The sequence below is a fragment of the Dinoponera quadriceps genome, unplaced genomic scaffold, assembly GCF_001313825.1.
Source record: "Dinoponera quadriceps isolate SergipeBrazil2010 unplaced genomic scaffold, ASM131382v1 scaffold5784, whole genome shotgun sequence".
Taxonomy (NCBI): Eukaryota; Metazoa; Arthropoda; class Insecta; order Hymenoptera; family Formicidae; genus Dinoponera; species Dinoponera quadriceps.
Genome location: NW_014559724.1, coordinates 262,018 through 289,376, shown reverse-complemented (window position 1 = coordinate 289,376; position 27,359 = coordinate 262,018). Strand labels below are relative to the sequence as shown.

At 39.1% G+C, this 27,359-nt stretch overlaps 3 protein-coding genes across 9 annotated transcripts in view; 1 reads left to right on the top strand and 2 right to left on the bottom strand.

Annotated features, from left to right (window-relative positions):
- The window catches only part of LOC106750434, a 63,202-nt gene extending 40,167 nt beyond the window's left edge, over window positions 1-23,035 (top strand). Inside the window, exons 1-8 of one of the 4 annotated variants that reach the window (XM_014630780.1) lie at window positions 18,170-18,426; window positions 19,088-19,195; window positions 19,473-19,682; window positions 20,236-20,808; window positions 21,575-21,644; window positions 21,755-21,917; window positions 22,495-22,725; window positions 22,782-23,035. In XM_014630780.1, the coding sequence (XP_014486266.1) occupies window positions 18,400-18,426; window positions 19,088-19,195; window positions 19,473-19,682; window positions 20,236-20,808; window positions 21,575-21,644; window positions 21,755-21,917; window positions 22,495-22,725; window positions 22,782-22,827 (1,428 nt within the window). In that variant the 5' untranslated portion in view covers window positions 18,170-18,399 and the 3' untranslated portion in view covers window positions 22,828-23,035. Of the gene's footprint in view, window positions 1-18,169; window positions 18,427-19,087; window positions 19,196-19,472; window positions 19,683-20,235; window positions 20,809-21,574; window positions 21,645-21,754; window positions 21,918-22,494; window positions 22,726-22,781 lie in introns of those variants that run through there. The other 3 variants (XM_014630781.1, XM_014630777.1, XM_014630779.1) reach the window with 3 other exon arrangements.
- Window positions 3,323-15,357, bottom strand: LOC106750432 (probable 4-coumarate--CoA ligase 3). 4 transcript variants are annotated; one of them, XM_014630774.1, is made up of 10 exons: window positions 15,039-15,357; window positions 10,084-10,373; window positions 8,178-8,385; window positions 7,826-7,995; window positions 6,973-7,168; window positions 6,734-6,888; window positions 6,264-6,447; window positions 5,225-5,553; window positions 4,554-4,749; window positions 3,323-4,278 (listed from the first exon to the last, which is right to left on the bottom strand). In XM_014630774.1, exons 2-10 carry the CDS (start codon window positions 10,324-10,326, stop codon window positions 4,190-4,192), a joined length of 1,770 nt encoding a protein of 589 aa, XP_014486260.1. In that variant the 5' UTR covers window positions 10,327-10,373; window positions 15,039-15,357; the 3' UTR covers window positions 3,323-4,189. The 4 variants fall into 4 exon arrangements, with proteins under 4 accessions (XP_014486260.1, XP_014486259.1, XP_014486261.1 ...); XM_014630773.1 differs by having other exon boundaries at window positions 15,055-15,357; XM_014630775.1 differs by lacking the exon at window positions 15,039-15,357 and adding an exon at window positions 14,796-15,031.
- A 374-nt stretch (window positions 23,036-23,409) lies between the features above and the next one.
- Window positions 23,410-27,313, bottom strand: LOC106750435 (organic cation transporter protein). Its single transcript, XM_014630782.1, has 6 exons — window positions 27,081-27,313; window positions 26,553-26,801; window positions 25,310-25,524; window positions 24,552-24,733; window positions 24,260-24,438; window positions 23,410-23,845 (listed from the first exon to the last, which is right to left on the bottom strand). Exons 1-6 carry the CDS (start codon window positions 27,203-27,205, stop codon window positions 23,635-23,637), a joined length of 1,161 nt encoding a protein of 386 aa, XP_014486268.1. The 5' UTR covers window positions 27,206-27,313; the 3' UTR covers window positions 23,410-23,634.
- Window positions 27,314-27,359: the final 46 nt, after the last annotated feature.

Genomic DNA, 27,359 nt, shown 5'->3' with positions numbered 1-27,359 from the left:
AGCCCAAAAATCCTTTAAAACTATAATAAAAAGTGATTAATTATATTCTTAAGTAATAAAAATACCATTACAGCAGGTAATATGAGATACATTCTTTTTAATAGAATAACATAAATAAAAACTGATGAAACACTGCAAGATAAATAAAAACAACACTAATCTTTTATTTTACTTTTATCATTCACGAAAACGAGTAAATAATTAAACGCGAGTGGTAACAATCGCACGTACGTTTGAAAATCGCGTGACTGCTAGTAATTATTATCGTGAATATACATACAACGTTCTGTTTTGTTGCATTAATTGGTACATCGCGACGGTCAAAGACCACGGCGCGTAAATAAATACGCGTTGCGAGCATCGGTGCGACTAGAAACGGCAAGTTAAATGATTCACTGTTGGCAAAACCATCACACGTATTCCCGGCAATCCTCTATATAAAATGCATAAAAAGAGCAAAGCTGCGACCTCGCACGGCCCGGGGTCGCCATTTCACCGGCATTGAACTGCATCCGGTGCATTCACGAAAATGCAGCCACGCCTACAAAGCGTTTTCCTATTTCCACCTCCCACTTTTTTCAGCTAACATTGCCGCTTATTTTATCACGATCGCCGGGATGATCCCCGATTATTCGTTATATCGTCCATGATTCTCTTTCCTATCCAAGTTACGAAAACGATTTATCTCCGGCGTGAAGATGACCGCGCTTCACCATCGAGGGTATCATTAAAGAAACTGTTCAAGTAACTCGCAGTAAAGTTTCGTGACTATGAAGGCGAGTTCAAGAATAATTGGAGAGCATCGACATTATCGACTGTTTGGACCGTCCGATATAAATATCCGTCCACGCGGAAGACGACCGTGTCGAGCAATGGAGTTTCATCGAAATATATAATATATCGCTGCGCCGCAGATATGCCTATGTATTTACGATACGTCCGGCTGTTAATAAACCGTAAAATTAATACACGGCTTTGTATGTGCCGACCGTTCAAATATTGGCAGTCGTGCGAATTTCCGTAATGCCGCGTCGGTCTTTAGTAATATCTCGCCGGTATCTGAACCATAATCGATAAACGCGCCGATGGAATATCTCACGACGAGATAACGCGACCATGAATAAGAAAAAAAAGAGGAAGAAGCGCAATCGTAAAACGTAGACAATACAAGGAACAGGAGCATCGATTTCGCATCAAAAGCCCGACCGTTTGTGGAAACTAAATATCCCCCGCGTTTATGGCACTTTTACCATATTCGAGCTTGGATCGTTGAAGTAGCGATCCAACCCCACGTAACAGCCCAATAAAATCGTGCGGTTGCTGGACGTAACTGCCGAAAAAAGGAATCTTTCCCTGAGTTTCATTTTAATGGAATTTTTATTTGAGACTGAAACGTAAGCTGCGTATTCTTGAGCATCGAAAGATCGCGTCAAACGCGCGACGATTCATATATGACGAAGGGAAAAAACAATTTTATCAACAAGTTCATTAACAATTTTAAGTTCGTTAAAGAAACTATTTAACAGCATCGGACGCTTTACTGGCGAACCGGCGTAAACGCGGTAAATCGAGCGAAACTGCGCCGAGAGGTCAGAATCCTTGTGTGATGAGGGCATAATACGCGATTCCAGGAATCAGGTCGTCTATAAAAGCTAATTTACGAAAAGCTCTCCGCCGTGGGACAAAGCGGTTGAAATAAAAGGCAAGGACGCGTCCCTTTTTTTCCCCTCTTCTTCGAGATGTCTCGCTGTCAGAGCAACGACTCGGAAGAGATAAAAGTTGGTTCGCCTTTTATACCGGCGGAGGCAACTGCATTCGCACCTTTTTAGCCCGGCGCATTATTCCTGTCATAATGATACAGCGCACGCGCGAGACACACTTCAAAATTTGCCAGTATCAGCGGTGAATTTCTTTCACGCTTTCTCCGTCCCGACCTTATTCATTCTCGTATTCCGTACGGAACGGCACAATAACAAGCGCCATCGAGACGATGTCATTAAAGTTGACGATGATTTTAATTAATTTAGAGAAGAAATTGCTGATTGGACTGTGAAGTAGGACAGTTACCAATTGTGAAATCAATTCACAATGTGGCAGATAAATAGCGAATGCGATTAAATAGAAAAGGAAAGTTATATTAATCGGGAGTCTCGAGCTAGAATGAGGAAGATCCGTAATTTATGAAGATCATCTTCAGATGTGGCCTTAAATTTCAATAAGCCTTGCAAGTTCTGGACTGAGTCAGTTCTCATTCTGGATTCTCGAATATTAATTGTCGATTCAGAGTTTGTCCCGCACGCTGAATCCTAAATTGGCTCGGCAACTTCAATCGCAAGACAGGTATCGGTTCTTGTTTCTCATCTCTGCCGCTGAACTCGGCCGCCTGTCTTTATAAGATGGAACAGCATCTTCCCGCGCCCGGTGAACCCATCTCCGCGCGAACGAAACAATGCAAGAGTCTCGCAGCCCTTCTCCATTTGCGAGCTTCATCGCGAGAGACTCTCCCGACCAACCGCCGTGCATAAATCCCGAATGCGCGAGCATCCGATTCAACCGCGGAAGCTGCGCTTTGCCGCGAGAAAAAAGCGTTTTCCTCGCGTCCTATTTTTTCCGGTCCAGTCATCTGAATCGCGGAAGAGCGCGCCTTACTCGCCTCCATTTATCCCGAAAGGAAAATGCAGTTTCTTCGCACCCTTCTTCTCTCCCTTTTCGACAACGACGAAACTTTTGCATCCCCTCGTAAGCTCCGAGTGATTACGAGAGCCAAGAGTGGCGCTTCTTAACTCGTGCTGTACTTTCAGCTATCATTGGCTCCTGGAATTTACATATCAAGCATAATTTAATGCGTGTTTTCTCTTCACAATTTGCTCAACACTCGCGAATAATATATTTACCACCGCAAGTGACATTTTTATTTGTTTCCGATAACATAAATGGATAAAAAAACAATCTATATAGATATATTAAACATTTTATTTAAAAGATCGGCAGCATGTGTATGCCAAATATAAAATTAATGTATTTTATAACAAAATTTATGTGAAGAACTCTCCCCACAGATGTATTTTTTTTTCTTATATAATTTTGTATAACAGACTTAGGCCGATAACATGGATATAACAAATTTCTCTTCATACATGTGTGACGTTAGTCTTTTATGAGAGATCCTTGCATCGTGTACACATGTGTGACGCTGGTCGCAAATATATTAAGATACAATAGTTTTAAAAAGACTGAGCCGACACACATATGTACGTCCGACGCAATAATAATAATAATAATAACAACAAAGATTATTAAATTAAAAATTGTAACTAATAAAGAAATATGAAAAATATAATCGTCCCATCAAAATGTAATATTTTTCCTACATAAGGTTGAGCAATAAATCCAGCTATTTCAAACACATTTTTGGAACTAAACATTATTTTTAAAAATATAAAGGTAAAAATTGCTTCTTTTCCGGAGAAGACGTCTTCTAGTTCGTACATATTTATCCTTAATAAAGTTTCCTCCGGAATTTTCTAACAAGTATATAATTCTTTCATATAGGTTGTGTCTTGTAATGATTCTATGTTCTTATAAAGGTATTAAAATATATTCTTCCTCAATTCTTTTAATTATATAAAGATATGAAAAAATGACGAGGTAAGAGTTAAAAATGAATCTTAAAATACCACAAGCCAAATTTGTCATTGCCTCTGCTATAGTTTTCGAAGAAATAGCTTGTGAAAGTCTTTAAAATGATATATCTTATATTCATTTTTATATACACTTTGCGTTATTTACAGCTCCATTGGGCAAAATATTATATATATGCAAGATATACATATTCTATATATACAGAGTGTTCGATAATTATCTCAGGATCCACGTGGTACGCAGGTAGAAATTTGTGATTTTTGCAAAGTGGTACATGATTTTCCCGTTAAGTTTAATCCACTCTACCTGCACACCACGAATCTCGAGATAATTATCGGACATCCTGTACATTAGGTACCTGTACTATAATGCTCATATAAAATATGTATGAAATACATATAAAATATGTATGAAATATGTAAGATATATAAAATAATATCACTTTAATCTTTCACACTTTTCTTTGTTTGCATGATATACATCCAGTTATCCTTTTGTCCTGTTCATTAAAATATATTAAATTTCGTTAAATGCCACTCAGGCAGCGTTAAGACTTCGCGTATTCCCTCTTCAAATGCGATCGTAAAATCTTCCCACTCGGGTTCTTCGGAATATCCGTAACGAACATGACTCCGCCTGAAAGAAAAAAAGACGTACGTAAGATCCTCCGGTCCTTTGTTCTAGCTTTCTAATTGCCTGGTTTTTCTGAGCCCCTGAATCCTTAGAGATCTAACTCGATCGACTTACGTAGCAATTAATGCTTTCCCCCCCCCGACACTCGCGATGCTTATCCGGATATTCGAACAACCACGGCTCTGGAGGCCGCAAGGTCTTATCAGTTTGGTAATTAAATGTCGCCAGACAATTAGAAATTCCGCGTCACCGTGGCAGTTGGCAAAATCGAGTTATACCTTCGAGTTCCTTGTAGTCGGAGACCTTTCCTTTCACGAAGTTCTTAATGTCGTCCTCGGTGGGTTTCTTATCCTTGTTCAGCACTACGAACGCTTTCGGTACCTCGCCGTATCTCTCGTGCGGAATACCAATCACTGCCGCCTCCTCCACGTCCGGGTGCGATCGCAGCAACGCTTCCAGTTCCGCCGGTGGTACCTTGAACCAAGTGAAAATATTCTCAAATTGAGCAAACGGGATGAATGGGCTTTTAAATGCCGACGAAAGAAATAAGTTGTCGTCGAAACTACGAAATTTCCAAACTTGAAACTCGCGGCAGTGCGTTGTGTATAACCAAACCGTAGAAAAATACAAAAAATGACCCTACCGCGTCGATGTTTGACTATGTAACAATCGAAAGTAAAGAAGAATTTCGCTAGATGCTGAATGATGAAAGACGTTTTTAAATAATTTTATTAGTTGTGAAAATATAAGATGATTTTTCATCAACGGTCCTAAATATGGAATAATTATCGCGACACGAATTAACAATTAATTCGTGTAATTCACATGGTATTGACAATAGTGTCAGAATGTTTTATAGATCGTTCATGTCAAAGAAAAAAACAATTACTGAACACTTATACACCACATTGACTTTTCTTTTTACCTTTTTGTTTCAACAAATTCTTACCTGGAATCCCTTAACTTTAATAAGCTCCTTCAACCTGTCCGTAATATAAAAATCGTATTCTTTGTCGTAGTAAGCGATGTCGCCAGTCTTCAGCCATTTATCCTCAGTTAAAGTTTCCTTCGTGGCAGTTTCGTCATTCAAATATCCTTTCATAATGTGAGGTCCTCTGATCCATAATTCGCCGGTTTTACCAGGACCGTTGACATCCTGTTTAGTAGTTACATCAACTATACGTGCTTCGCAACTCGCCACATTTCTTCCAATGCTCGAGAATTTCTTTGATGTACTTTCGGTGAAAGCCACTGGCGAAGACTCCGTTAATCCATAACCTTGAAGAATTATGTGGGGCGAGAGTTTTATAAGCATTTTTATTATTCAATAAAATACTTAGAATTTCATAAAAATCGGGATAGTCGATATAATTGCAAGAATTAGTATAACGGTAAAGTTCAACGACAAGGCAAAGAGAATCCAATTTCATATTTTACATATATGACAAAAATGTCAAAATTTGCACCGTGTCATTTTTGCTATGGAAACAATTTCACTCAATAAAAATTGCGCGTTCGTGTTCGCACGAAAACCATTTGAACGGAAATCAAATAAATGGATCCTAACGCTTAATACCGACTTTTTTTTCCGAATTAATGCTATGAATTCGCTAAATTTTGTGCGAATTCAGGCGCACATCAGTACGCAATATCAATTGAAATACGAGTAAAATTCAATACGACACCGTCCTCGATTCACCGGGTTTGATATCAGAAGCGCGACCGACTCGTGGGTCCTCGTTAAAAATTGAACGTACACCCTGTCCGCTCGTGAAGCCCACAAATGCAAAATTCGCCCTCACCTCCTACCCCCTCTCCTCATCGACACTCTGACGTTTCAACCCCTGCTGGGTAAAAAAAATATATCCAGGCCTGCAAAGCTTGCGTACGCCGAAACGCAATTCCGACACTCGATATCTGCAAAACTCGATAAACGTCTCGCTACTAGCTTGCGTTGTGAATTTTGCGTCGATTTCAGGATCACTCACCTTGACCGAATTTCAAGTTGTCAGGACTGAACTTGAACTTCTCGTAAAATCTGTCGACGTCCGACTGGGCGAGCGGCGCGGCGCCGCTGAAAATACTATGAATATACTTCAAGTGTTGCTTCTTTGCGAGGGGGGAAGCCGTCAAGAACAGTATTATCGGTGGCACGCAATAGAGCAGAGTCGCCTGAAAAATATATGCACCGTTATCGTGAACTTGACATGTTAAAGAGCTTTCTCAGCTTGTTGTCTCAACAAAGTTCCAAAAATCACGATTTTTATCACAAACGAAATTAAAAATTATTTTCTTTTCTACTTCGCATTAATCCATTTTGGTCCGGTGAATATTTTGACGCTGCGAAAATGCGTTAGGATCCATTTATTTGATTTCTGTCCAAATGGCTTTCGTGCTCTCTTTTAGTAGCTCCTCGACATTTAAAAATCAAAGTTACTCGCACGCAAAATTTATTTACCTTGCTTTTTTCTAGTATGTTTAGATACGTGTCCGGTACAAATTTTGGAATTGTAACTAGTTTGTTGCCTTTACTAAGACGCGGCAGCATCATGGCATTTAATCCGTAAATATGGAAAAACGGCAATACCGCGGGTACCACCTCTTGATATGTGTCTGAAAAAATAAATAAGAAAGCAAGAGATGAAATGATAAGAAATTAAACGAAAATATTGATGACTTTAGGTGATATCAAAATACCTGTAGTAGGATGGAATAAATTGTCCTTTCTTAAAGCTTCTTCGACCATATCCATATTAGACACCAAGTTTCTATGTGTTAACATGACACCTTTCGGCAATCCAGTAGTGCCACTTGAAAATGGCAAAATTGCCACATCGTCCATTAAGGCGTCCGATTTTATATTTGGCAATGACTTGCCCCGTGTTATGAGATCCTGAAAAATTTTGCTTATGTATAATATATATCATTAGTTGATCACTTGGTCTTTAGGTTACGTTACATTTCGGCAATTACACTTTACTTGGTCATTTTCCTTAATATACAGAGAAAAATATGTCTTTGGATTTAATAAAATTTCTTTAATTGAAACAAATTTTGTCTTTTGGAATTGAGCAAATAAACGAGTGTTTGATTCAACAGTATTCTTTAGTTTTTCAAACAATAAATATCGTTACCTCACAAATAACATATTTCTTGCTTATATTTTCATTCTAACGTTACAATGGTTTTCACAAGCAATAAATTATTTGAAAGAAGTAACACTATGTTACAAAAATATTAAAGAACTTCTATGTTTCAGTAGGACAATATTTTTTAATATGTAATGAAATTAATTTTTTTTATTGAAAACCGAATATTATTTCCTCAAAATAATACTTTTTTTTTTTATCAAGTAACATAGTTTACTCTAATGAAACAACAATATTTTCATTTGAACAAAATGATATTTGATATTAAATTTTATCGTTTATATTAATTAATATAAATCCAAATCAAAGAAACACGTATCAAATCCAAAGAAATTTTTTTCCCTGAGTAGGGGGGTTAATTATTTATTATTTATTGGCGAATATCTTGTTTCAATACTAACATTGAATGGTATAGAACCCTCTGGCATTGAGCCCACTTGATCGTCGATCACAATGAAAGGCGTTTGAGGTGGAAGACAAGTGTTTGCCGCAGTGCGCACCGTAGATGCAATCGCGGTTGAAGTAATAATCGCTTTTACGCCGGATTTCTGTAGTTGTCTCGAAATTTCATCTAAAAATATCCATTTTTCATTTACATTCATGCACACAGCCCAATGATACGCCTAATTAATAATTATTTTTGCCTTATCTATCGGACACTCCCATCGATAATGATTGACGCGCGCTGATATTTCATCGAAATATCAGAAAATATCTCGAAGTGCCTGAAGTGGATATTATAATATAATTTACCGGCTATATATTGTGGATTCATGGTAGTGCAGATGAATCCACCTGACAAAATCCCGAGGAAACTTAAAACTGCGTCTGGCAGATTGGGTGTCACCAGTGCTACCACATCGCCCTTTTTCAGACCGATGTTATGTAAACTCCTGCCGATATAATATGACGCATCTTTGGCTTGCGCGAACGTGTACTTTTTGCCACTTACACCGCATTCCTGAATGATAAAAACGGTATTAAAAATTCTGCATATTATATAAATTATTCAAGCAACGTTCTTAGAACATTTATTGTAGTTGCGTTGTTTACATTATATTACACAGACGCGTTGAAATAAAAACAACAAAGAAAAACAAAAGAAAGGCGTTAGGTTCGCTTTGTCAAATTTTGTGTGTGTTCCGAAACATGTAAAAAGAACTGTTGCAATCGTCCTATGATCGACTGTATCGAAGTGCCTCCTCTTAATTTTGCGGAATTGAGTTTCTCAAATATTAGATTGGTAAGAAAGTTATGTCGTTTTTTTGAAGAAATTTCAATTTCTTATATTTAAGCTCATAAGTGAGATTAATTAATGACCACTGTTGAAGATGAAATATTGACCACTGTTTTCTATGACCTTCCTCCATCTGTCAACAAAGTCATTTATGCCGGATGTATAAAAGATCCTATCCTTTGAAGCCAGGAAATCTACCACTGCCCTCTGAACATCCTGGAAGTTTCGAAATATTTTTCCTTTAAGAAAATTTTGCATCGAGAGGAAGAAGTGGTAGTCAGATGGTGCCAGGTCAGGTGAGTATGGTGGATGTGATAAAACTTCATAACCAAGAGCCTGGAGCTTCTCCTTCGTCCTTAAAGCCACGTGAGGTCTGGCATTGTCATGTTGGAAGACAACACCTTTTCGGTTATACAGTGCTGCACGAAGTTCACGTATTTTTGTATCCAGTCAGATTAGCTGATTACAATATAGGTCTGCTGTGACAGTTTGATCTGGTTGCAACAGTTCCCAGTGGATAGAACCTCGACAATCCCATCAAATGCAAAGCATTAGCTTTTTTTGGTGCAAATTGGCCTTCGTAAGGGTGGGAGGCGAACTGCCAGGCATTACCTTGGCTCTTTTCCTCACTACGTTGTCACACACAATCCACTTTTCGTCACCAGTAACCAGGCGATTCAAGAATGGTTCATATTGTTGTCGAGCAAGCAAAGAAGAAGCAATAGAAATTCGATCTGCCATATTTTTTTTGCTTAATTCACGGGGAATCCAACGACACTATTTGTGGACAAAGCCAAGCTTGTTCAAGTGGTTTTCAATTGTTATGTGGCTAACGCTTAACTTATCCCCGATCTCCCTCGTAGTCAATAGTGGTTCATTACCCATTAAAGCCCTCAGAACGTCGTCATCAAGCTCCTTTGGTCTTCCGGTGCGAAGTTCATCTTGAAGCTTCATGTCATCTGACCTGAATTTTTCAAACCATCTTTAGACCGTACGCACTTTAACTTTAGATGGTCCAAAGACGAAACACAAATTTTTATGAGCTTCCGTCGCATTATGACCAAGTTGGAACTCATAAAGCATAGAGTGCCTAAAATGAAGTTTTTTTTATCCATCATATACTCCTATTTTTCAAAATTTAATGATTAAAAAATACCTGTAATATCAAAAATCAAAACGTGGAACTACTAGCTTTCGATTAATACCAAAATTATCTAAATTGCACAAAGAACAACGAAATAATGTACATTTCAATTGGAACAATTTGGAACAGAAAAACGACACAACTTTCTTACCAACCTGATAATTATAATCAGTAATCCGTTTGTACACAAAACAATTGCGACTGATCGGAGAGTCGCTTCGCGTAAATATATTATCTATTGCAGGTACGCGAGTGATCTATTAGATAATTGAGATTACCAAAGCAACTTTATTAGGATAGTCCTCGGCTTTGTTCCAAACGTACTCGTGGATTAGCATTTCGGAGAAGGGAGAAATGTCACCATACGGTGACTGAATGATCCTTTCGCCGTTTGGCCCCTCCACAACCTTGCTTTGCGCTAAGGTCGATGCACGCCTCAGCGTAGGGTTCAGCGCTCTTATCCCAGCATCCGAGAAAACCCGGCCCAGTTTCCTCATACCATGAAACATATTTGTTGCCATGTTTGGACGCTACTAACTCGTCAACACGTAATAGTACCGATCGAAACCTACAAATGCAGAAATAGATAATTAACATATACAAATGAATGATAAAAATCATAGAATGTAAAGACAGGTCGCGAAGTAGCAGAAATTATTTTACTTTTTGCATTGTAACTTATACGTTTTTACAATTCTACATAATAATCTACATAGTAATCTTCAAATACTTAGTTGCGATAGATGGTAAATGTTAAACAGCCATGTGCGGCTAACACGTGGAGTGAATGTGAAAATTAGCGATGAGCGGCATTATATCACCGCGTTTTCCATTAAGTTAAGCAATTAAACACCTAAAGTAAATTAAAAAATTGATCAGCACATGGTCGATAGAAAGTTAATGAACGAGGCGAAAAATATGTCTACACTTCTAATTATATTTCTTTTTACAGAAATTTTAATAAGATCCAATTGTCAGTAAATTAGATAAATTTTTGTAGAGTTAACGGAAATCAACACCATAATATACACGAATATACGTATTAATCCTAGTTACTCGGAATATATTTCATTTGTAATTTTGGTTTTTTACAATATTGCGTCGCCTACAGGCTTGACTGAGTTTATGAATGAGATAACATGAATTTTCTAAATAATATAAAACGTCGTGCGTATAAAATAAACATTATCATCAGGCATTGTATTCTTTAACAGAATTCGTCTGTTTGCACGAAATAATTTTCTTTTATCTTTTTTCTTTTATATATAATATTTTTTTATGCCTGACATAAATGAACATAAAATCTCGTACATCGACATAAGTCAAGTGCTTGATAGCAACCTTTAAATATTTAAAAATAACAACTTTTGAATATTTAAAACGTTTTTCATTTCCATTTTTCCATTTCTCAACAACTTTCCGTCACGTTTTTGAATTGATGAACTTTTATATTATTTTTATTTATTTATTCATATTATTTAAACTCATATTACCAAATGTTCAATGGTCATTTTATCTTAATATTATATAATATTACGTGACAGGAAAGATATTCAGATATGTTATATTACAGATGTTCCTGTTTGTTATAGTAAATAAAATTAACCTTGAAAACAATCGAAAATATATACTGCAACAGCGAAATCGAAAAACCGAGTCGTCATGTGTTAAATACTAAATGCTGTTGATCAAAATTCTTTTAACATTTTTCTTTTCCTTTTTGTCGTAACGGAAAATTACGAACAGGTTTATAGCCGTACCAAATAAGAGATTATGAGAGATAATGAGTAAAATCGATCATTTTCATTTTCTACCTGTATCAACAGTCGTTATATAAATCATCAGTTTTCATAGAAAACTTATTTCGAAAGAGATATTCAAATTTGAATTTTAACATTTAACCTACCGATGTTGTCAGTAAAAGAACCTATTAATAGAACATATTAATATTCCGGCTTCCGGTAAACTCACGCGTTTGCCGGTTTTTTCGTTAAATCGTCGTTGCAAATGTAATATAAAAGTGCCAATGTGGCACTTAATTCTGAATTTCTTGTTGTTTTGATATTTAAATACAAATATTCAAACTTTCATAGAATATACATACATCTATTGAATACATATAAATCTTTTTAAATCAAAAATTGAGGATTAGACATTCATGTTAAAGACCAAAGCAATAAGAATGTTCGTGATTAGGTGCACGTCCAGACATGATACTTTTATCTTAATGCATGTCATGTATCGTACGGATTGATTGAAAAAAATCTAATTTTAAATTCAAATCTGACTTATCACAAGTGAAAAAAGTTTCAAGTAGCGACCGTTGAAATGAGTGTCAATGAACTAAGCATAATGCATAGTCAAACAGTTGACTTCTTTGACATACGAATCACGAAAACGCTTCTAATGAAGAATGGCAAAGAGTGTTGCATTTACAGTATATCATATAATATCTAATGTTAGTCTATGATATTTAACAAAGAAATTACGTGTATGATATATGAAACAGATGTCGCGATTGAAACGTGACACGCGTTAGAAAATCGTTGGCTGTTCTCGTTATCGCAGTCATCGCGATAATCCACGACAATGAGCTCGTTTTGCGAATTTACCGTCATTTTCCGCCCGTATCCGATGAACTTCATTCGCTGCCGTTCTGAAATCGACTTAATTTTCGTATATGATACAGGCATCGATGTCAAGGGTATGCACCCTACAACGCTTAATATTAATTGAGAAGTAGGCCGATTACAAGCTATTATATATTCAGACTGACTTATTCAGAGGCGGCAAGTATATTCACGCAATCGATGCGTCGAAATTAATTGGAGTTCAACGTGAATTAAGAATAAACAATTCAAAGTACAGAATGTTATCAAGATATCAGACACAGTTTGTTATGATTGTGCCGAGTGAATATCCGTTTCAGCGCGTGTAATGATTTTTTTGCAGTAGTAGTTTAACATGTAGTTTTTGCCAAGTATTTCATCGCGTTATCACTCACGACATAAATAGCCCAGACTCGGGTAACCAAGCGATAACAATTGTCTTCTTCATTGAAAGCGGAACGAGTATGATTGAATACATAAAGATACATTACTCGTACGTGAATGTGCGATTATCCACAGATGATTTTTTCGCAACGTGAACCTTGGCGAAACAAAAAAATGGCGCGCAAAAAGTTGTTCTAGAATCTCGCTTACTACTTTTATTTCAATCGCCTCGAATGACGTGCTCTTCAACGTGACATGCGAAATCCGTGAAATCTAATTGGATTTTACGCACGGCACGGATTTAAATAAATGTGATTAATCATATAAATGAATCACAACGGAAGGAAGATAAAAGAAAGATTTTGTAATGGTCAGATTCGTCCAAGGTTTGAGATGTTTTTTTTTTCTCTGAAAACGCATGCATTACGCGGCACTTGTTTCATATCGGCGTGACAAACAACGATGCGGTCCCCGGAAATATCGATTATGAAAATGACGAACGCCGGTTTTCGATGATTTCACTTCTGAACGCATTTCTTCACGTCACCTTCCGGAACGAGTAATCGATAGATACCAATGCTTCAAGAGAGAAGGCTTATCACTAATCAATCATTAAATTAACGATCACATACAAAATGGGGTGTCGTTTGAATGTCACAGATAACTCGTGACTATATTCCATTATTGCATTAAAGATATCCGTCGACAGCTCTAATTATTTAAATTAAATCATTTAGCTCGAATTATCGAGTGTCGCTTGCGACAACCGTAGCGGCAAATCGACGTTGGAAACGGCACGGTTATTCAGCGTGTCTTGAATAATTAAGATGCATAATATCGCATTAACTTTTTGCTTATTGTTATTCCCCTCGACGTTGTTTAATAATTTAGATATCGGCAAACATCGCTAACGCAGTACAGTATAATCTGTACGGTTCCATTCGGAACGAGGAGTATATGAGCATTGCGTGTATACGCTGGCATGTATGTGCATTCATATACTGTCCCGCTTTCACCAAAGGAAGAATTCGAAGGGGTCCTTCTTTTATTTTTACACTCACGTATCTTCGTGAATCGAAGAGCGATATCGTATAAATTACAACGACTGCTATCGCGCGGCTTTTTTGATAAATATATTATCAGGAAAGGTCGTGTCACTGTGATGTTTAACGAACGTCCATTTCATTATTTATTACTGTTGTATTTACACTTATACATACGATTATATATCTTATATTCATGCGATGAAAGTTTTGTGTTAAAACGAATCACTTGATGTTTTATATAAAATTTCACTTTAACAAAATAAATACGTTAAAAAGTAACACGTCAACAAGGTGAATATACTAATTTAACGTCGTCTGTTTATCTTTCAACACGTTTCCTACGTCAAGGTAAAACAAACGTTTAACGTTGCATTGTTCTTATCACGAATTCGTTACTTAGCAAACGAGAATACAATGCGCTGTGCAGTTTTCTCTAATTGCTTAAAACGCTCTTACGTAATACTCAATGCGCAATACAATTTCCTCTAGTCGCTTAAAACTTATTAGTCAAACAATTATCCTTCCTAAGTATTACTTTAAGAACTGCTGAAGAACCGAAGTAACACAAAAGGCTGCGAAACGTGCACATTTCAGTACAGCTATATAAATATAGCTGTATATATGTTTATATACAAGTAAATATCTTCTATTATCATAGAAATAACGAATTGAATGTCTCTATATACGTACAGTATATATAGATCTATATATACGTACAGTACATATAGTAATATATACATGCATATATATACACAACAATTGTTATATACATGTTATGTACATAAAATATTAACATTTTCTTCAAATCCGAATGATTTCTCGTGCACACGCGCATCTGCTACACTGATTTGTCGAATTGCCTACACACTTACATCCTCGTACTCGTGCGCGTTTCGACCTAAATATAGATACTCCAAATTCCAGTTCATCGACCTTTCCGCATTTACTTACTTAACACTGAGAACGCCAATTTACGATTTGCGCGATTGTTTCAACAAATTCACCAACGAAGTTTACGAAAAGGACGAACGCAAATTCAAAGATTTCTATTTCGGCTTTCGAACGTTCTTCAGACTAAGTTAGTCCCCGAAATCTTGGACGATACTGACTTAGCATCTCAACGCGCTAAGGCTGACAGCTTTGCGAGTGTTTCCGCGTGGGAAACATCTTGGCGCAGGTAAACAGAATCCAAACCTGCGATTGGCTTTACCGTTTTCTTCCGTCCGTCCTTCTTTCTCTCTTCCTCTTTCAAAGTGCAGATTCACGATAGTTTCCCGGATAGTTCTCGTTACAGCACTATTTCATTTTCGGTATCGCCTCGTCTGGCAAGACATCAGCCACACTCAGAAAACGCGTTGGTGCGCCGCAGCACTGTTCTCACTTTCTCACGCGATCTCGGTCGTAATTTCGATGCGATCCCGCGAGAAATGAGGCGGATCGCTGTTCGATAGCGACACCGATGTCCACCGTGCCGTTTTCAATGACGGACTGAGAGCTTCTTCAGCAAAGCGCTTAACTTCTAGCTCACTGCAGATATCGTCTGGCTCCCCACCATGTGGAGTTTGTCATGCTAGAAAAGCCTTACCAGGACAGCAAGTTGACAAGCTGAGATGACGGAAATAAAACGCCAGCTAGACGCGAGATTCGTCGCGTTCAACTGATGAACTAATGTGAAAATAAATTTCAGAAGATCTCTGATTGTATTTAACGTATATTTCTATTTTTATGTAACGTTTCGTTATTCCGTATGGCCAGAAGTCGTGTGATCGAAGCTCGGATATTACCATCTCTTTAACAAATAGTTCAGCTACGCGCACTACTGGCCTGGTGCCTGTTAGGTGACGAAAGTCGAAAGTCCAGTCTGCATTCAACACTGTCATTCCCGTCTAATGTATCTGTGTGTTTATATCTAATCTATCGATAAACATGTGCAGAAAAGCGTTCGGTGTGAGTGCAGTTAAAAAATATTTTCTGTTGAAGTTGTACTAGAAAGATAAGATCTGAACTTTGATATTGAACAATAGGTTAAATGGAATCTTAATAACTTCAGAACCTCAGTTTAGAAAGAATTGATTTGGCATCTTTTCGACAAACAAAATTTTCGAAGGAATTCTAAATTTGGAAGGAATTTTACGTACGATATGTTTCAGCATGTAACCGATTTTCTTTTTTTACTCCGAGTTCCGCGGACGTTACGGGACTTTGACGAAAATTTACCGCGGTAAATGCTACCATTGGTCTTCATCGTTCTGAAAATTACCATAAGAATTGTGATTACATGAGAAGTAACAGACATCACATCGAGTGATTTGTGTGGTACAGTGATCTTATACTAGAGTCAATATCGTTGATTGGGTTCAATGAAGTTGGCTGAATTCGTAATAAACACATTGATCTAGGAAAAACAAGAACCCGAGTAGTATGTACGTAATGCATTCTCTCTGAAGACTAACATAGCAGATTCGACTAAAGTCTGTTCAAAATGCGCTTTAAAGTCTGATTTAAAACAAGTCAAGTAGTTCCTCCGATAATTTTTGCACCAAAAGAATATGAAAATGAAAATTTTTATTTTAATAAATGTGACGTAAAAAATTGCACGAAACTAAATTTCAACGTCGTACGACACAACTTTCCTGAAATATTAAAAACATATTTATTATTGTGGTACGTAGTGAACGGTATTTATTGCCAAAAGAGTCTTAAAATCAATTATTTGTCGTTTTTCATGATACATATACATTATATAACAATATTAAAGATATAGTGATCCTTGAGTTAGTGTAGCAATAATTTTTCATTTTGCAATATTGTATTTATAGTGTTTTTGTATTTATAGTACTTATAGTGTAGTGTAGTAATCTAACGTATATTTTATATATGCATATTCTGATGTCGATTTTCCGCAGTATCGCGAATGCTTACGTAATCATATACGTAGTAGCAATTTGAAATTAGAACTAAGACTTTAATGTATCTGCTCATTTCATTATTTTGCATTATAGCCAATAACCTTTGACATTTTGCCAGATATGTTCTGATTTCCCGCCAGACAGCTCATTTCCTTTTCATCGAACGTCGCAAAAACTTTTAAATAAGGTTAATAACGTCAAACTTATTATTAGTATTTTATACTTTGATCAGCCATTTACAATTGAGCATCGATTACCGTATTTACCTTATCTTGTTACTTTATGTTGCAAAACATAACAAGGAAAAAGTCAAAGTAAACATCGAGTGTTCTTAAGCGAATGTATAAACATGATATCAAAGTATGCGATGCGTTAAATTTATGTTTTGAAATTTACTTTGAATGTTTCCTTTTAAATTTTTCCTCCATCGCGTTAACTGCTCTTGCATTATTCGTTAAAGAGTATATGTTAAACTCAACGATATTTAAATCTCTATAATAGGAAATTATCTTCGTAAACACGAGATGTGTCCATCCTCTTGCTACCTAGCGATGCTCTCCAAGCAGAACGAAAGCAGGAAATACTATTGTATCTGCCGTGATTGATAGAAAACACAATGCAGTCAGCGATTCATTTTGAAATATTATGAGATTATTGATATATATGTGACAGTGATTATTCAATTATTCAATTTCCAACCGGATGAAAGATCAGGTCATATTATATTCGAGAATCATCGCGAATTTTATTGCGCGCAACATCGCGTTCTTCGTTCGTAAGGCCGCCAGTTTCGCAGTTCCTGCGCGTTAGAGTCAATTCATGTTGGCTGAAGCGCCAATGCGTCGGCGCATCTTCATCGACGCTGACGCCGACGCCGATGACGCTTGCCAAGGCAGGGACGTCTCATGAGGTCGTTCGATAACAACGGATAAAATCTATTGGAATTTTTTGGATTACACGATACAAAATTGTACAAGTGCATTTCCCGTACTAATTTCTTATACAAAACTTGACAAATTACGTATTTAATAGCAACAAAATGATAGCGATTAAAAAAAAATACATATTTGCACACCAGTTAAAAATCTTAACGCTTTACTTGACTGATTTTATTTGATTTGTAAACAATCTCTTGTATTTGCAGAAACAGCACCGTTTGCAAAGCTGTCACAAATAGTCGCTAAAAGTCGCGAGAAATGGTCTATTTTGAAAATAACTCGAGTGCAAATTCGATATTTTTCTCCCCTAAATTCGAATGGACATTCCTTCGAGTCTCAATCGCGGTAAATCACATTAAATTTTAACGGAACTCGGTCATCGACCTCAACAAATTTTCCACTCGTCATTTTTCCCTTTTTCTTAAAAGAGGCCACCGTCAGTCAAGAAAACGCGTTTAAACAAACTCACCAAAGACGACGAATGCCGGGACTGTACGCGACACCCCTGTATTCGCTTGAAACCTGCGCCCGAGGGTGACGCCATGTCGACGTGGACCCTGCAGTGCTCCCCCGTTGCAACCCACGTACACCCTCGACTAACGGTGACTCGCACGCAGAAACAATCGCTTTCAGAAAACGGACTGGGCCACCCCCGAAGCTCGTAATCGTCGCGCCGAATCACTCTCGCACGGAGCATTTGGGCTATGAATGAAGACCCAACCCTTTCACCTCGAGGTAATTAACACCCTTCAGTGGCAGCGGTATTCGCGTCTTATTCGCTCGATGTGCCTTCCGGATCCCTTCGAAGTTCGCACGAAGTTTCACGTTGGTCGCGCGAGAAAGAATCACGCGTCTCGCGGAAAACGTGATGGAGTAGTGCGCGTTATCGTGCCGTGATTAAAGATAGTTAAAAGGAATATTAATGTGCGTGAGCGAGTGGCGACATTTCTATCGATTGCATTACTTATGCATGTGTGCTCGAGAAAGAACATCGCTTGTCGGTTGTATACAGTGTTACGGGGTGTATTAAGGTTGGTATAACAACCGTTCTGCGTCACTTTGACGTTTGCCATTTACGCCCGGTCATTAGGTAGGCCATAATACGGCCCCAATTAAGACATGCCTTTCTCGCGTAAAGGAACTCGATATTATGTCGGTATTATATATAACAGAAAGAAATTGTTAAGTGCGTGTATCGAATCAAACATTCTTCCACGTGAATTTCACGAGGAGTTTTATTCTTTTATTTTGTTTCTCTTGGCAAACCGTTTGTTTAACTTTGACACAAGAGACGATCGATGTATCACGACGTTCTAGCTGAAAAGGTTATTTATCTTATTCTGAAAGAATTTTGGAAAAGTATGCCCAGATAAATATTGATAATGCATATCTTCAGGTTTTAGCAGTGCTGCTCTTATCTGTGATTCCATGGCCGGGTCCCAGCGTCTTTAAGATATCATGCCCTCGCGATCGAGCGTCTGTAGTGAGGAGGATAGTTCACAAGGTGAGCAAAAATGAACGGATCGATTGCAACTCACCGGTGAGACGATTATTCGCTGAGGCTTTAATCATTCGGGAATCCGATCTCCCAGGGATTGGAAATCGTGGTTTCGCTTGGAAATAAATACAATGTAAACGCATACGATCTCTTCGATTTTTACTCGCGAAGATTGTAGAACGAAGGAGAATTTCAATGATTTCATTCGACGACTCATTAAACCAACGAAGCCCGAGAAACACAAAAGAGAGACAGCTAGGCAACATCTTCATCGGGATTTCAGAGATGGATGCCAATACTGAAGAAGTATCAGGTAGAGTTGCCGTTGGAATGCCCATTTCACGAAAGTCGAGACATTTTTCGACCCCAACAAAAAGCGAAGCACCAGCACAGGCCGTCGCAATGGACCTGCGGCCTCTGCGGCAAGTCCTTTTACGCGGAGAGACATCTGGACGCCCATTTCGATAACAGACACAAAAGTAACGTAAATACGGTAAGCAATTGATAAAAAGAAAAATTTCCAGAAGCGCCAGAAGCTGCCTAAATGATCGTGACGCAAATGAGCTTTTTCTCACAGAAAAAAAAAATCTTAAATCAATGTTAGGTATTCTTATACATAAATAAGAATATTTTAGCATTCTTAGAAGATTTTTAGTTTTGAATTGAATATAAAACTAATACATGGAGTAAATATTGTAGTAAAGAATTGCTACAAAAGTTTGAAATGCCTGGAATATTATCGTCGAAATTACTATGTGTGTTGTGATCTTTAATGATCCGTACACATGATACTTATTATTAAAGATTACAACACACATAGTAATTTCGATAATATTCCCGGTATATTCCAACGTTACAAGCTCTGTAGTAATTTTTACTATAATCTTTTCTCTATGTACTTACGTCAATAAAATTCGATCAAATTCGATGAAATCAAGTAAAGGTCTTCTTAAAAACTTTTAAGAAGATTACGATATTTCGTAAGAATATCAATCATTGATTTAAGATTGACTTTTTCCATGCCGCCATCTCCCTTTCTTACGAAGGCGGAGGACGCAGTGTGCCTGGCGGACTACTGCGACATCATGCGCTGCGACGTGCTGGGCACCCGTGACTTTGAGAACTCGGTGGACGACGACAGCGGCCACCTGAGCACCGACATTCAGGTCTGGCGTGAGAACACCGAGCAGCAGCAACGGCAGCAGCGGCAGCAACACCACCAGCAGCGCAGCACTTCCGTCGTGCCGTGCGAGTCGCGTGGCCTCGCCAGGATGTATCCCGCGGATAAGTCCTGCGCCATCGCTGGCGGTGGCGCGATGACGAATCTGCAGCGTTACTGCCGCCGTGATGACCACGGCGACGGCGAGATGCACAATCACAGATTAGCGAGGTCGTCGTATCACAACGAGGTCGCCGGACCGGACAACAAGAGCAGCGCCTGCGACGGCGAGGAGGACGAGGACGAGGACGACGAGGACGCCGAGGACGAGGAGGAGAACCTGGTGGAGGCGGCGTTGCCCGCCGTCGACAAGAAGCAGAGGCGCAGGGGGCTGCATCTGAGGAAACTCAAGTCCAACTGCAAGCCGGAGGAGCTGCAGAAACTGAAGACCCAATGCGAAGTTAGTCGCTCACGTAGAAATTCCCCCAGATTTTCCCGTGTGCACAGCGTAGATTGGAATATTCAAAGTTGTCCCAGAATAGGTTTCCCCGTTACGAGACTAATTGGGAGTCCTATTCTTACCCCATACACGGAACGAAGCTTCTTTTCCGCGACGCTGATTGCCGGCTGCACGTTGCTGCGCGCGACTGTCGTCAGAATATCAAATTAGCAGGTTGACAAACGAGATTACAGTTTTAATTTCCAACGAAACTTCCTAGCTAGAATCCATCCGTTACTTTGGGAAATCGGACCGGGCTCCCAAGAAACGTTCTTATATGGGAATCACTCCGGATTGACGTGACAAAGTCACAACGCAATCCTGTTCCTGAACGATCCGCCTAGATTATTCGTCGAAATATGCAGCGCTATCATGTCAGGGATCACGTAACGAGCCGGTATATCCGTATTCTACAGCACTTTACCGCGTTTTATACTGCAGATGCATTACGAGTATGTATACACCCGCCGTGTGCTTTCGCAAGGCCATGTACTTTCTATTCGAATAACCGTCACGGCTGTACGAGCCCCTTGAAACTTCAGCTTACCGACTCTCCTTGACATCTCTCGGCTGTCACGCGAGATCCCTCGAAATCTCTTACCGTGTGCGATCGGTGGTGCAAATCGCGGCGAGCGTTTAACACCGCGAGACGCGCGTTTGCGAATACGCCCCTGTTCGCAAACATACAGTCCCGAGTCGCATTCATCGCGCTTGTTGTTGTCGACAGATACTCGTGCGCGATTGCATCGCCGGACTGCTCGCCAATCTCTCCGTGCGGGACTTTCAGGAAATCGAAGGTAAGGCGCGACACGCTCCGCGATTAATCGCGCTCGTGGCGCGGCAGATGACACCTCCCCCGCTCCCCCCCCCCTCCCACCTTTTATCGGTTGTTCTTTCCTCCGAACAGGCGAGCTGAATCGTGCGATCTGCTGGTACCTCAGCTGCGACAAATACTGGGAGGACACGAAGAGACAGCAGCGTCACACGCCCTGGTACCTGCTGACCGTATTTATAGTGATGCTGTTCTCGTCAATCTATGCGTGTTATTACGTCATTTGGGTCTGCTTCAAGTACGTCATGCCGAATTAATTATCCCCCTCGCCCTTTCCTCATGAGGACAGCGAAAATTGTTCTGCCGAACGGCGATCGAGCAAAAATCACGAATTGCGCGCAAAATCACGCGGAAAAAGTCACCGGCACGATAAGCTGGGCGACGTGCATCGTTAATCAACGCACGTGTACAGAGAGGACCGTGTGCGTGTGTGTGTGTGTGTGTGAGGAGTATGAAAAAATCTGACCATAGATAGTCAATATCTTACATAACATATTGACTACATAGGTCGCTTTGAAGCAACCTCCGTGCGTAACGTCACGTTATCTAATATACATTATTTTAATGTACATTCTTATCTGAAAAAAGATACTAAGCGAACGATTAGATAGCAATCTCTCGATCTTCGGGCTTACTCACTTTTATCGGCGTTTACCGGCTCACCGTTGCCATTTTCCGCGTAATTATTCGCATTATCATTATTATTAGCATCATTATCGCAGCACACACGTTCCGCATATCGCACGCTGTATGAAAGAGATACCGGAGTTGGGTTGACTCGCGCGATCTTTCTTTGAATCTCGCTCTCGTAACAGAACGGCGGACGAAGATCGGCCGGACGGTACCGGCAGTGTGGATTACAACGGCAGCACGGATCGCTCGAGTACCTCGCCGTTACATGATCCGAGTCTGCACGGCGAGGGAAGGCTGGAAAGACGGAAGGGCGAGCACGGGGATGAGAATCTGCCCTTGTCGAGCGAGGACATGCCCGACCACTACATATACGTGTCCTATCCGCCCGAGCTGAAGCGGCGAATTCTAGAGAGGTAAGTCGTACGCGAGAAAACACTCGCCGAGTTGACCCACGTCGCAAATCGTACAGAGATTCTCCTGCTTATAGCTGCTACAACAGGACCACCCGTCTGTGAGCCGAGGGAGGGGGATCAGAAGGGTCTCTCTTCTCTACGAGGGGATAACGCGAGAGAAACGCGCGCAACACAGATTGATCCCGGATCTTGCACAAAGGAAAACGGAAAAAAAGGCACTCCAGGCTGAAATTCTTCACTCTCTCATTCTTCTCCGCTACCCTCTCGTGTTTTGTATACAGGAAACGAATAAATTGCATCGTGGACACGATCCGGCCTGCTCCTGCAGTTCGTTTTCATTCGTTTAACCTTTCGGCTAAATTTCACCGTAAGGAAGACAAAGAGAGAGAGAGAGAGAGAGAGAGCGGGCGCATTCGATCGCGTGGGAATTTTTTCATCTTTGATATGTAATTCTATAATTCCGACTAACATTGGAAATTTATTTCTCACGCTGCAGTGCCGTAAATCCCTCCAGGTTTCAGCAGATCTCGTTAATATGCTTGTTACCGAGGATAACGAAGTTTTATTGAATAAAGCGATATACGGATATCACATAACACGAATAAACTGATATATCTTCTCACTATTTCTTTTCTTATTAAAATAGAATTTATTTAGTAGAATTATTTTTTTACTTATGTACATGTATATATAAATACATCGTTAGAGATACAATGAAATTAAAAACTAAATATGATATATGGAAATTTCTCAACTCCTCAACTGTTTCTTGAATTTCTTTTACGCGAAGAAATGGAATGGAATCAACAATCAACAATAAAAAAATATTTCAACTATTTAAGATAAAACGGAGAAAATACATTCGACTTGATTTTTGTTGAAACGTAAAGTGATTCAATGCGATTCAAATTAAAACCAATATGTCATCTTCATGGTCCCGTCGGAATCGCGTTGCGTGTCCATTACGCTGGATTGACGAACCAAACGGCGAACGCTCGCCGTATTTGGTCGTTGTTGTTCCTCTAAAATGGACGAAGCAAGCGGCACTTCAGGCATTTCATACATCTCAACGTTTTCTCGTGCTGATAAATCCTCATAAGATGTCGTAATCGACGAAGGTCTAAAAATTATAAATTCTAATGAGGTAAAAAACTATTCACGGAAGAAAACAACACGATCAATGTTACGCGTTGCAATAATTAAGCCGAGTAACGATTTTCATGATTGCTTGATTGATTATAGCGTGTCCCATTTTAACGGAAACAGTGGAATATCTTGAAAACGAAGCAATTGACAAAAAAATGGTTCAGACAAAAGTTGTAGACTTTAGAGGTGAATAAATTTCCCCGTTTTCCACTGTTTCCATTAAAATGGGACACTCTGTATATATCTGTGAATAATTAAGTTATTCACAAATTTACATCTTTGCTGAAAATATTTGTTGATTTTATCTTTTTAAGGAAGATAAACGGAGAGAAATCATTTCTCAAAATAACAACAATCTCTTTCGTACGTGATTTTTACTAATGCGTACTTTATGGGAATACAACGGATGCAATCCGCGCACGTCCAGTCTTTGCCAAACAATTCACCTTCCTCCACCGTCTGCGGCAAACGGTGATGCAATGTTTCTGGTAACCGCAGTCCAGACAAGCCTCCAATTATCGAGATCGCGCCTAAAATGACTAGAGGCAAGACAAGATTCTCTTTTCCCTGAAAACCGGGGACAATAATTAACTTTTAGCAACGAAACGCTTTCATCATGAAGAAAAATAAATAATAGAATAGACTGTTTCGGTAGAATTCGGATGTTAATTCAGACTTACGAGGTATGTCACGAAGGGTATAATGATGAGTCCGAGGCCACTGATGTACGCGGAGAAGCCAATGGCAACTCCGCGCAATTGAGTAGGATAAAGTTCCCCGGCGAACGGATAGATAATTAGAAATGACGCTGATATCGCCGACTTCGATATGAGGAACAATATCAGCGTCTCCAGCACAGCATCTTGAATTACGAAAGATCGAACAATACTCACTAACAGTCCGCTAACTGTGCGTGTAATTTCTTTTATTTGACAACTGTTATCAACATTAATGCTAAGCAAATTCTAAGCAAATTTATGAATAAATCGTAACTTACGAATCAGGGATGCCAAAATATCAATTAAATTGTTTTCGATTGAATAATTACTTTGAACAAAAATGTAATTTAACAAAATTAATTGACAACTGATCTCAACGAATTCAATTAGAGGTCATTTAATTGACGATTGATTTCAATTAATTTCAATCTCTGCTGACTCACGGGATCTATGCTAGCTATAAAATTTATGAAAAATCGTAGAGATATTTAATGCTAGTGACCGCACGTTTTACAATACGTATAGAATTACAGTTCCGATCCTAAATATTTTTACGAGTTTTCTTTTCGAATTTTATCTAGAATCGTAGCGTAAGAAAGTAGCTCTCCTGTTTTTACCGGAGAGTTGCAATGTCGATACATTATACAACTAACTAATTATATCGCGCTCCACTATCGCTAATTAACCGAGTCATTAACTAATTGACTAATGGTGCGTACCGGACGAAAGCAGCACCGTGGCAATGCACGACACTCCAGCCACCACCATGCACAAGCAAAGCGGCCACCGGCGGCCCCATCGATCCATTACAACCCAACACGCCATGTAACTGGGAATCTCGGCGAGGGAAGAGAACAGGAAGCTCAGATGTTCCTCATTCCCCAGAGCCGGCCCGTAATAGGAAAGACCGACGTACACCATGTTGTTGGCGAACCTAATCGCAATAGAAACAAGATGCATCGTCGCGTCGGGCATTGCGTAAACTTGACGTTTCATTAGAAATTATCGCTCGATTTTATCGTAACCAATTTTATCGTCAGAATCTACTGCAGTCCCGAATCAACCGTCTCTTTTATCTGGAACTCAATCCGATCGAATAACATGATTATAATTGCAGATGCAGACAGATGCATGACAGATATAAGCTGCCAGCCCGAAAATTATACTCGGGTCGATGTAGGTCGGTGGATAAATAAACAACGGAAACACTCGACGTTCACTGATCGACAATAACTATGAATAAGCAAGTCGTGAAGATAAACGAAAGATGAGAAGACATAAGCGAAAATAGGTAAGAGATTCATTGAAAGAAAGAAAGTGCTACATTCAAGTGAATATTTGTTAAGGAGTATTAAAGCAATTATTTTACTTTTAGAGGCCATTCAAGAATTATGTTACACCACGAAAGGAGAAGGAGAGTCTATTAACTTGCACAGACGGTCCTGTGATGATAGAGGGGGGAGGGGAAGTAAAGGCCATAGAACATTACATTAGATAACACAGCTTGTAAATATAGATACGCGTGGTTAGCTACTTTGTTTGCATTCGTGACACATTTGGTTACATTTGATAAAAGTTTTGACATGGTTTTTTGTTAATAATCAAAATGTTAATTTTTTAATATTCTCTTTTTTAAAAATATTAAACTTTTTCTGGTCAAAATTATAAAATAAAGTAATTAATTTGATATTGTATGTTTAAAAATTACGTAATTGTGGAATGGCCCTTTAGATTAAATAAATATCACTTGAATATAGCATTTTTTTTATTGTGTCACATTCAAGTAATATTTGTTCGTAATCTAAGTAAAATAAATACTCCTTAACAAACGTTTGCCTGAATGCAGCACTTTTTTTCTTTCAGTGTATAAAGAAACTGACGTTGGCGTGCGCGAAGCTGTCGCGTATTCAGCTAAACATTCACAAAATCGATATATACACTCCTCCATGTCCCATAATTTACCAGTTTAAAGTAATAAGGCACGTCTTGAGGCGCATATTAGGCGTTTTAAATAGCGAGAGAACACCGGGACCGGCTCGTAATCTCTCCTCCTCGCTTTTCGACCTCGACATCGTCATACGCTGACGGAGCTTCTGTGTGAACGACGCCGGAAGTTTTTTCCCATTTACCCGGGCTAAAGTCTCGAGGATGTCGTTAGCTTCGCCTAGGCGGCCTTTCGCCAACAACCACCGCGGTGACTCCGGCAAGAACCTGAAATGATCTCCGACCTTTTGCGCATAAACAAGATTTATGATGCACGCACGAGAGGAATAAAAACACTTGAAAAAATACTTTGACGACTTCTCTTACCGTGATTAGTTCATAATTATAAACCAATTACTGAAATTGACCAGCTAACGATCACCATTCAAGGACAGGATATTATATAAATATACTAAAGTGGCGGTATGATACGTCATAGCATTCCGTTACGTTATTATCGTATTTTTCAACGAGTAAAGTAATTCTTCATGTTGATTATTCGCTCACCACCAGTAGAAAAAGTAAATCAGGAAGGACGCACTCGTAGTTACGGCAAGTGTTCGCCAGTCGCGTATCAAATAAGTGACACCTGCTAACATACAGAGGCCCATAGTGTAGAAAGTGCAAGTCATGACCGTTACGAATGAGCGATAATTCGGTCCGACCAGTTCCAAGGCTGCGAAAATAATCGTGATAAGGTGGTTGCGAAATATCGTGACTTACGTTGATAAGTGATTAGTTTCTTTTTAACAGAGACAATAAAGTTCATTCAAGTGCTTACAGATA

What these genes read in the sequence shown, in the direction of transcription:
- LOC106750432 (XM_014630774.1), bottom strand. Translation starts at nt 10,326, where the DNA reads ATGGCAACAAATATGTTTCATGGTATGAGGAAACTGGGCCGGGTTTTC. An exon ending in AGGGTTCTATACCATTCAAT is followed by an intron (nt 7,169 to 7,825) that starts GTTAGTATTGAA and finishes AAAATTTTTCAG; the next exon opens with GATCTCATAACACGGGGCAA. An exon ending in CGACTACAAGGAACTCGAAG is followed by an intron (nt 4,279 to 4,553) that starts GTATAACTCGAT and finishes TTTTTCTTTCAG; the next exon opens with GCGGAGTCATGTTCGTTACG.
- LOC106750435 (XM_014630782.1), bottom strand. Translation starts at nt 27,205, where the DNA reads ATGACTTGCACTTTCTACACTATGGGCCTCTGTATGTTAGCAGGTGTC. An exon ending in ATTTACTTTTTCTACTGGTG is followed by an intron (nt 26,802 to 27,080) that starts GTGAGCGAATAA and finishes AGATCATTTCAG; the next exon opens with GTTCTTGCCGGAGTCACCGC. An exon ending in CACGGTGCTGCTTTCGTCCG is followed by an intron (nt 24,734 to 25,309) that starts GTACGCACCATT and finishes TCGTAATTCAAG; the next exon opens with ATGCTGTGCTGGAGACGCTG.